The 9,951-nt window shown below is 36.1% G+C and overlaps 1 protein-coding gene across 2 annotated transcripts in view; it reads right to left on the bottom strand.

Moving 5' to 3' along the window:
• Positions 1 to 5,163: 5,163 nt before the first annotated feature.
• Positions 5,164 to 9,951, bottom strand: part of AFTPH (aftiphilin) — a 43,341-nt gene continuing 38,553 nt past the window's right edge. For both annotated transcript variants that reach the window (XM_063443771.1, XM_063443772.1), the window contains 2 exons: positions 7,498 to 7,621; positions 5,164 to 6,306 (listed from right to left, as the gene is read on the bottom strand). In XM_063443771.1, coding sequence (XP_063299841.1) covers positions 6,162 to 6,306; positions 7,498 to 7,621 — 269 coding nt within the window. In that variant the 3' untranslated portion in view covers positions 5,164 to 6,161. The remainder of the gene's footprint in view (positions 6,307 to 7,497; positions 7,622 to 9,951) is intronic.

Below are 9,951 nucleotides of genomic sequence, written 5' to 3'. Positions count from 1 at the left end.
AGAATTGAAAAGGCACAATACGCCCGAAACACCCAAAGCCCACTAAAGACCCCGGCTAAGTAACGTAACAAACTAGGGGCCGACCACACACGAAAGATACACACTGCAGGATACACATTGCAAGATGTTTCATTGCTCCTTCTTTTCTTATTTTTTATTTCTTATCTATTTTCATTTTATTTATTTTTACCTTTTTTTTTCTTTTCCTTTTCTTCTCTTAACGTTTTACCATGTTAACGATACTTTAATTTAATTTAAACGTAAAAGGTCTAATCCATATGACTGTAAGGTATTCCTTATGCATACCCATACAAGGACAAGACGCGAATTACTTAACTCACTCACTCACTTCATAAAACTGTGCTCCTAAATGTCATTACGCTGTATATTATGACATACCCGCTACTGCTGTCGTGGCACAGCGGGAATGTTTGTTAATTCTTATTGCACAACCAAAATAAAGAATTAAAAATAAATAAATAAAATAAAATGAAGAAACACATACAACATAGGAAGATTTTTTTGAAATGCTATTAATAATAACATTTGGCAGTTATAAGGGGGAAAAAAAATATTACAAGCACCATAATAGCTTATTGTAGGGTGTAGGACTATCAGCCCTCCAGTTTTTTACAGGGAACTTGTTTGTTTGGAGCTGCCGAAAGGGCTAGTGGTGATTAGCTGCAGATGTATTTTGTTTACTTGTAGATACAATTTCCCTGTTATCAAGTTCCTATTTTTTGGTTTTTATCAGAAACGCTTGGCAGTGCCTACATCTGATGCCTTTTTGCACTATAACCATGACAATATTTGCTGTTCATGATGCATGGAGTGTCCCTTTAAATCACATTTTCATGTGACTCCCTGAAAAGAAAAACATTTATTTATATATATATAATATAATATATAAAAGCTGAAACAAAGCAGGGAGTTTCCACAAACCAATTATTAGAGCCCATGTAAGTTGGTGAAAGTCCTAAATATTGTTCACACTTGCAATGATCACTAATTATTTACCCTTCCTATCAGAGGCCTTGTAAAAACACTAACGAAACAAGACAGGTGGCATCCATCCTCACTGCACGTGTTTTGCTGCAGACGTTCTTTAATTGGTTTTGTTAGGCTGATCAGGAACTGGCATAACCCATGATGACCCCTGTCCATCATCGAAAGTGCCTTCAATGGGGACGTGAGTGTCAGAGCTGGACCACGAGCCAGTGTCAGACAGTTGCCTGGTATGATTTTCTTTTAGATCAGGTGGATGGTCGGATGAGTGTGAATTGTTTACCTGTAGAAGAAATTAGAGCAAGATGCACTATAGATAGAAGGCAGGCTAGAGGAGGCAGTTATGCTCTGGTCATGAAGTACTGGCATTCATGTGGATGTTACTTTGACACGTATCACCTACTTAGAGACCATGCAAACCCTTTCGTGACAATGGTCATGCTTGATGGCAGTGGTCTCTTTCAACAGGATAATGCACCCTGGTCCTGACAAATTGTTCAGGAATGGTTTAGGAACATGACAGAGTTGAAGGTGTTTGCCTTGACCTCTGAATTCCACACATCTCAGAGGTCAAGGCAAACACCTTGCAGAATCTGCTTCTAATGTCTTGGTGCCAAATAGCAGAGGACATTCGGAGGTCTTGTGGAGTTTATTCCTCAATGCACCGCAGCTGTTTTGTCAGCAGGATGGGGACTACACAATATGAAGCACTTGGTTTAAATGTTGTGGATGATTAATGTATGATTCACAATGGTGGACATTAATCAAATTGTTCTGTTATAAAAATTGGTGCAAACATGGAAAAGTGGAGGAGTCGCCAATAGAATGTGCCTGCTAATTTCAATGCTTTACTTGGCCAATGCCCCAGTTTGAGAACTTTAGACCACATTTTTGAACAGAATACTTTGTTAAATCATTCCCTTAATGTACTGCGATGCTTATAGGTGAAGTGGAAAATCGCTCATTGTACTGTAGTCAGTCTTCTATTAGAAAGGTGAGTAATTGGCATCTGGTAAAGGTTATAAATCTACCATGTTACTGTGTAGGGGTTAGTGGTTTATCTTTAATAATTTGTGGGAATTTTTTATATATTGTTTTAATATACAAGGACTTATTTAGGGGTTTGTGTTTAGTTTTCTTCCTGCTACTAAAGGGAGAATTGGTTTCAGCTGAAAACTGCCCGTTTCTTGTGTCACTAAATGTTACAATTTCTCATTGGCAAGTTCCCCCGGTTTACCACAATGCTGTGTCTGGAAGGACCATCATTTTGGTTATATTATATTAGTATTACATTTAAACGTATGAGGAAAACACACATTAAAAAGTAAAGACAAACAAGCATTGCTCATTTGTCATATTAATTGTTTATAAAAGGGACACTGTTGGCACTATAACCACATCAGGTATTTAATATGGTGAAGGAGGCGTTAAGCCTCACCCCACGTCATATCAGGGGCAGCAGCTTGTGATAGGCTGAGAACGTCACCCAAGCACTCACTATTATTGCCAACAAACAAAGTGAACTGGCAGGAGTAAGCCATTTAAGATTGATGGACCTGTAGCCCATGGAGTCCTTTTATTAGTTGAAGTGGTTATGGTGCCTACAGTGTTTCAGCTCTTGTTCTCGGCTGGCTACTTACTGCTGTGTAAAGCTATAAGTGGTGGGGTTATATCTCCCACAGTAAAGGAGGTAGGCTCTATATGTGCCACATTTCATAGCTAAACGCTGCACGTACATGCTCCAGGCACCATGACCACTTTGAATCACTGACGTGGTCATAGTGTTTGGAGTAAGCCTTTATGCAAAAACAGTTTTACAACAGTATTTGCATTACAATTGTGAAGCTTGTTTGTGTCTCATGAGACATAAATTCCTACTGATCACTGGAGAATACAGGAGGCAACCTCTGCGAGCGTAGGTGTAGTACAAAAAAAAAAAAAAAAAAAATAGATTAGGCGCAAGCAGTTCTTAAAACAGCTGGTTACGTCTTACACAGAATCGTCAGTTACTTACAATTTCAACAGTGCATTGGTGACTTACATCCCGGAAAAACCCTCTTTGCTTTCTCCGGTCTTGTGCAGTTTGATGCTACAGATATATGCGCACTCTCTCTTTAAAGTCAGAATGATTTATTTTACAATCTCCTAACAAACAGATTACAGCCCAGGCAATATCAATGGAGGAGAACATATGGCGTGTAAAATTATATGGAATTAAGAATTACAATAGACTGGGTATGAAACTCGAGTAGAAATGGAGGCATCCCACTGTTAATAAATGAACAAACATAACTAAAGCAAGGTTTTCTGCTCTGAATCAAATGAATAAAACGTCAACAGGGGACATTCCCCACCAGTACGGACATAAGTACTACCTTAAGTACTACCTTCTTTTTAGAAAGATAATAACAATAATCAGAATAATAATATGGGAGAATACTAATCAAAATAAATGAAAGTCTGTGAATAGTAGAGAACTATAATCTTATATTATTAGTTTTTTCCTCTCTGTTCAGTATATCCACATTACCAACACGAAGTTTAATCAATAACAGCAAATAGAATGCAGACCAATTTCTTCTAACAGTGTAATATTCCATCATAGTGTCTCCTCCTCCGTGTAACATAGATTAGTTATAGCTGCTGAGCAAGTATTGGTACCTGGAGCTATATGTGGTATAACCCTACATGGTAGATGCTGTACATTAATTTATTCTATTTATCATTTAAAAAAAAAAAATATATATATACACTTTTATTTTTTATTTTTAAGTCCTGTACTTTATTTAGGGTCTGCTAAATAGCTCTATAGCACTTACTCTGTAAATGGCTAAAAATACAGGCTAATAAATATCAAATTTTCCTTTTTTTTTTTATTATTATTATTTCCCACTAAAAATGCACTAAACAGCAACCAGTATTCATCAGATTATAATTTTTTTCTCCTTGAAACATTTCATTTTAGGACAGTAACAGTGAAACAATTCGTGACCACTGCTCAAAAAACAAACAAACAAACAAAAAACTAACTAAACATTTTCTCCAATATATTCTGGTGTATATACATACATACATACCGTATATACTCGAGTATAAGCAGAGGCCCCTAATTTTACCCCAAAAACTGGGAAAACTTATTGACTTGAGTATAAGACTAGGGTGGGAAATGCAGCAGCTACTGGTAAATTTCTAAATAAAATTAGATCCTAAAAAAATTATATTAATTTAATATTTATTTACAGTGTGTGTATGAATGCAGTGTGTGTAATGCACTGTGTGTGTATGAATGCAGTGTGTGATGCAGAGCCTTGGTGGGGGTGGGCATTTTTATTATTATTTTTTAATTATTATAATTTTATTTTATTGTTATATAATTTGTTTTTTATTATTTTTTATTATTATTAATATTTTATTATTTATATTTTAAAAAAATTCTCCCCCCCCTCCCTGCTTGATACATGGCAGGGAGGGGGGCTCTCACTCCCTGGTGGTCAAGTGGCATTGGCAGTTCAGTGGAGGGGGGCTGGCATGAAGTGTTTACTTACCTCTCCTGCAGCTCCTGTCAGCTCCCTTCTCCTCCGCGCCGGTCCGGTCAGCTCCCTCTGCAAGTCATAGTGTAAGTCTCACGGCCGCGCTATGACCCCGCGGCTCTCGCGAGACTTACACTGGGAGCTGACAGGGGAGCTGACCGGACCGGCGCGGAGGAGAAGGGAGCCAACAGGAGCTGCAGGAGAGGTAAGTAAACGCTTCCTGTCAACCCCCCTCCTACACAGCCCCCTATCTGTATTATGGCAATGTAAGTTGCCATAATACAGACATTGACTCGAGTATAAGTCGAGTTGGGGTTTTTCAGCACAAAAAATGTGCTGAAAAACTCGACTTCTACTCGAGTATATACGGTATATACACACACACACACACACACACACACACACACTCACACATTGAGAAAGTCGGTTTTGAGAAGCCATTTACCGGGTTAACTACAAAAACTAAATCGGCGTAGAGTTACATAAAATGAATCACCATTGGTTTACAAACTAAGCGAAACCTAAGGGAGGCCCATGATTGGTTGTGTCAACATATAACTACAGAAGGTAATGTTAATAAATACACCATGAAAACTAAGGCAATAAAATAAAAAAGTTACAGACATAATAATTTAAATTATTTTATTTCAGTGTAAGCTAAGAGAAAATGTACACGCTTACATTTCAAAAGAACTTGGGCATGCACGTGGATCTTGCTGTTACAGATCAGATTTTAATTCATGTTCCATAGGAATTTCCCCAAACGTTTACATCCCAGAGTCTTCAATGTATGTACAGCCTAAACCATAGTGACCTATGATTACGCCTCTTCACACTGTGCAAATCAGGGGGATAGCGGTACAATAGACACAAATAATACAAACTAAATCAGAACAGTAATCAATGTTTTATAAAGACATTCAGATTATTTTGGTCCTTCTTAACCCAAAATCAAGCCCTCAATCACCTGTACTTCTAAGATTAATGTCATTTGCAACACACAGAAACAGATTGGAACAGGAGAGACAGTCTGAAAGTTGTTGATTTTAATCATAAAACACAGCAAAGAACCCACTAAAATGATCTGTTAGGAAAATATCCTGACCTTTTCACTCTCGTTAGGGGGGCAATAATGCTCCACTGGCAGAGAAAGGATTTAATCTGTGACTTTTCAGGTCATAATGAAAACACAAAATAAACACTGAACATTTAAATGTAACAGTACAATTAACGCCAATACACCTGGAAGGAAAATGTAATCGGAACAGACTTACAGGCAGTGAAGGTTTTGCATGTTCACATTTAGTCGTTGATTTTTTTTGTAAGAAAGGATCCACCAGTGTATGTACCCCAGCATGTCAAAAAAAATAAAACATAAAAAACAAAATACCCTTTTCCTGTATATACAAATCAACTAGATTTCTCATATAAATGAATTATTCAGTGTTGAAATATACATTACAATGTATATACCTTTTTAGTGCTGCTTACCAACAAATCATTTGAACTTTAGATTTTATGTAAAAGCAAGAACACTTTTTTTTTTATACTCTTAAAAAGTTTGGATATAAAACATCCAACATGTTTGGGTTTATCTCAGTTTGTTTCTCCTTTCTTCTTTTTGAATCAGTCTACCGTCTCTTGGGAATTTGATGAAGGTGTTAAAGTGGCTGGAAACATCAGCACCTTGGCGTGCATGAAAGATAGATCAGGGAGGCTGGAGATGACATTGGCAGCCTCTTCGCTTAAGTTCTCCTCCCTTTTAGGTTTCCTATGAATAATTAGAAACAGAGCTCAGTGTTGGACTTGTTCAAAAGTCTAGCAAAACATATCAGCATAGGGATACCAACAATGTACAGTGGATTATAAAGAGAAGCTTGCCTTATGTTGGATAACCAGGGAGAATTTTTACTAGAAACCATTGAAAAAAAAGCAACATTTCTGGTCTTGGGTGACCGATGTTTGCTAGATTGCAACTGCATTCTTTGAAGACAATGCATGTATGTAGAAGAAATATACTATTTTAGAATAATTTCTCAAATTTAATTTCAAACGGTTAAGTTGACGTTTCAAAAGGTGGCATTCCTGTCTGCTCCTCTCCTGCCTGCCTGCCTGCCTATCTGGGCAACCAAAGAATATAAATAAATAAAAAAAACTCTATAATTTTATCCCATTTATAAAGCACATGGAAGTCTGAGCCATTAAAAAAAATCCAATTTATTTATTTTTCAAGTAAATTATGCTGAAATGGAAATATTTTAAAAGCTTACATTGAAGAATATAAAATGTATACATTATGTTAAGCAAAATGGTAGTAAATGTATATACACACTATTTTATTTTTTAAAATAAACCATGCCCAAGATAACTCTTTTTTGCACAAACCCCCACAGGTGAGACTTCTGATTAATGCTGGAGAATGTGAAGTAAAATCAATTCCCCTTTCCTAATACTTTAGTTCTTTGTGGCCTTTACTTTTTAATTTTATCAACGATCCCCTCCAAATGTGACATATCCACTTGTATGACACTCGGGAGGAGGGGGGAATGTAATGAAATATTCCCATGGCTGTTCCTCCTTAGCACCTCTGTGTCTCTTAAGTTCACTGCACTTCATCTATCAGGATCTGTCTCAATCTTGTACTCTTGCACATGCATGATGGCCCAACACTGAGGTATATGGAAGTTCTTTGAAGACCACAGGATTGAATATAGATTTTATCGCACTGGCACAATAACATATGTACAAAGATCCCAAATGTGAAATGTTTGCATGCATGCTGGTAACTGAGGGGAAGAAAGAGGTCACCACATAGGTCTGCACTACAAAAATGTGTGGGACAACAGGTTTTCAAAGTCTGTTCTCTAAGAAGATAAAGATTTCGCACAAGTATTGCTAGTAGCTACTAACTAAGCAGTCTTGACAGAAAAAAAACAAAAAAAAAACCAAGACCATAATTTACCTTGTCGATGTGCTTGTGGTCTCTGCCGTAGACATGAGTCTTGCAAACGCGTCGGTTACCCTGCTGCCAGCTGCAGAGGAATCCACTTTCGATGTTGTCAATGCGTATAACTCTGGATCCACACCTTATGGTATAAAATAACTAATTAACGGTGGATTTCAGTGCTTGTACATAATAATCTAAACCTACCAAAACACATCCAGACCACCTACTTCTTTAAACATCTGAGTAGTGTAACATGGAAAAAAATACATCTAAATTTGAATTCCAATAACATGATATAACTGTAGAGATATAAAAAGGGAGAAATTGCAATTCAATTTAGAGTCAGAATCCAAAGGATTTAAAAAAAAAAAAAAAAAAGGTGGTATTTATCTGAAATAATAAGAATATTTTTTTTCAGGTTGACAAGCATAAGCTGCCTGAATCAAAGGCCACCTAGAACATAGTATAAAATTTAGATATATCACCATAAAAATATAAGATAGTGGCAGTAACTTCAAATTTAGCAATTAATACCAGAGTTACTCTTGATTTTCATCAAAAATACTTTTTCGGGAAATGAGAAATTTAGATTAAAATGTAATCAATAATTATGTTTTGTATAAATTAGATACAAAAGCAGGAGATTTTAGATAAGGATCGCTTACATTTTGTTAAAGTATTTTGCTTCAAATGCCTATAAACACATAAAAATACATACATACTACATATTAACCGAACATTTTTTTAATGCAAGTTTTTTATAACAATTAAATTAGTTCACGCATGCTTTGCATGCTATTTGAAAATTATTATTAAAAAAAAAAAATATTTTTTAAAAAAATTTAATTTTATCAACTCAGATATTTACAGAAATATGCTCATCACACACAATTAAGCAAAATCACTTGCAATTTAAAGTGGTAATCAGCAACTATCTTGCCAAAGCAATGATCACACCACAACAATTTAATATTTGGGATGCTTTAATATGTTTGGTTGGTCATTTTGAAAATCTATTAAAAGAGGCAAACATGGGAAAGAAATGTGTCCCGAAAGTTGCTATGAACAATGTTTCATTTTCTGCAAATTTGAGTTTCATTAGAATTTTATAGAGAAGACCCTTTGAGATAATGAACCTCCTATACAGTAATGTGGACAGTACAAAATAAGGACAATCTGCGGTGTTGAACCTCAGTCGACATTATGATGATCATATTTCCTAAACTTCAAGATTTAGAAGAATGTTATAAAATATATACTTGGCTGAATTTGGTAATTTGTTATGTGCATAATCAGTTCACAAACCTATCAGAGACAGACATATATTAATTTGTCTCTTTCAGACACTTCCTAGGCTTTTACCATGATTTGACACGTCCACCTTGAACACGAACAACTGTAGATTTGTTACTAAAGCAAATACTACCTAAACATTCTCAGATAATACTCTATCCCTGCCCCCTTTTTTTTTTTTTTTTAAGATGTAAATAAGAATGTTTAATGAAAGCTGCAAGTAAAGTTATCCAGATAGTAAAAGAAGTCTAGTTAAAGGAGACCACATAGGAAACAGTAGTGTCATGCGGATATTTGCAAGCCTGTGTTGCAGTGAACTGTAATTTATGTTTCCAATGTCCTATTGATCATTTGGTGGTACATTTGTTTACCTTGTAGGACATAATGTTTGAGGAGCTTTAAATGCAAAGTCCTCCAGAAAGGGATTATATTGTGCTACCATACTAGAGATGCACATCTAGGTAATACCCCAAATTCTTGATCCATTGATTCAGGGAAGTCCGGACCCTCCACCAATAATTGGAAAATGATTGTCACTGACAAACCACCACCACAACGTAAAACCACGCACACCATACCTGGGAACTCAGAGTTTACTTAACATTTACCACTGCAGCATACAGATGTCAAAATCTTGCATTTTAGCTATCGTTAGTTATCTTTGTCAAACTAGCTTTCAAGGTATCCTAACTTATCCAACGGCATTACTATTTGAACGTCAGATTTTCTCACCCGTATTAAGGTCCGTAAAAATTCTCGGAGTCACAAATTGTGAACAAATGACTCCAATCTAGGTAGGATCCTCTAGTCTAGTCATAGCCAATTAAAGTAGAGGATTTAAGTAGGTTACTCTAGACAGAGTTCAGGAGAGAAAGGCTTCACTCCCAGAGATCATAAAACACTTGAAGTGAATTCATGTGAGAGTTCCCAGGTAAGTTTATTTGTAAACAAGAAAATAAACCCATGCCCAAAGCCTCAGCAAGCGCCACAAAACATGACTTTCCCAGAAACAAGTAATAAATGTGAAGGATATTAGTTGGTTGTTGTGGAAATACATGCCTAGATATCAAATTATTCTTTATATAGCCTATACTCAATTATACCTTAGCAGCGACGTATTAAACTAGTTGAGGGGAGCCTGCCGTCCAGAAAATAACCTTTGTTTTTCCGGGACTT

This window comes from Pelobates fuscus, chromosome 2, assembly GCF_036172605.1.
Source record: "Pelobates fuscus isolate aPelFus1 chromosome 2, aPelFus1.pri, whole genome shotgun sequence".
Lineage (NCBI taxonomy): Eukaryota > Metazoa > Chordata > Amphibia > Anura > Pelobatidae > Pelobates > Pelobates fuscus.
Note: the sequence above shows the minus strand (reverse complement) of the source record. Positions and strands in the feature narration are given on the sequence as shown.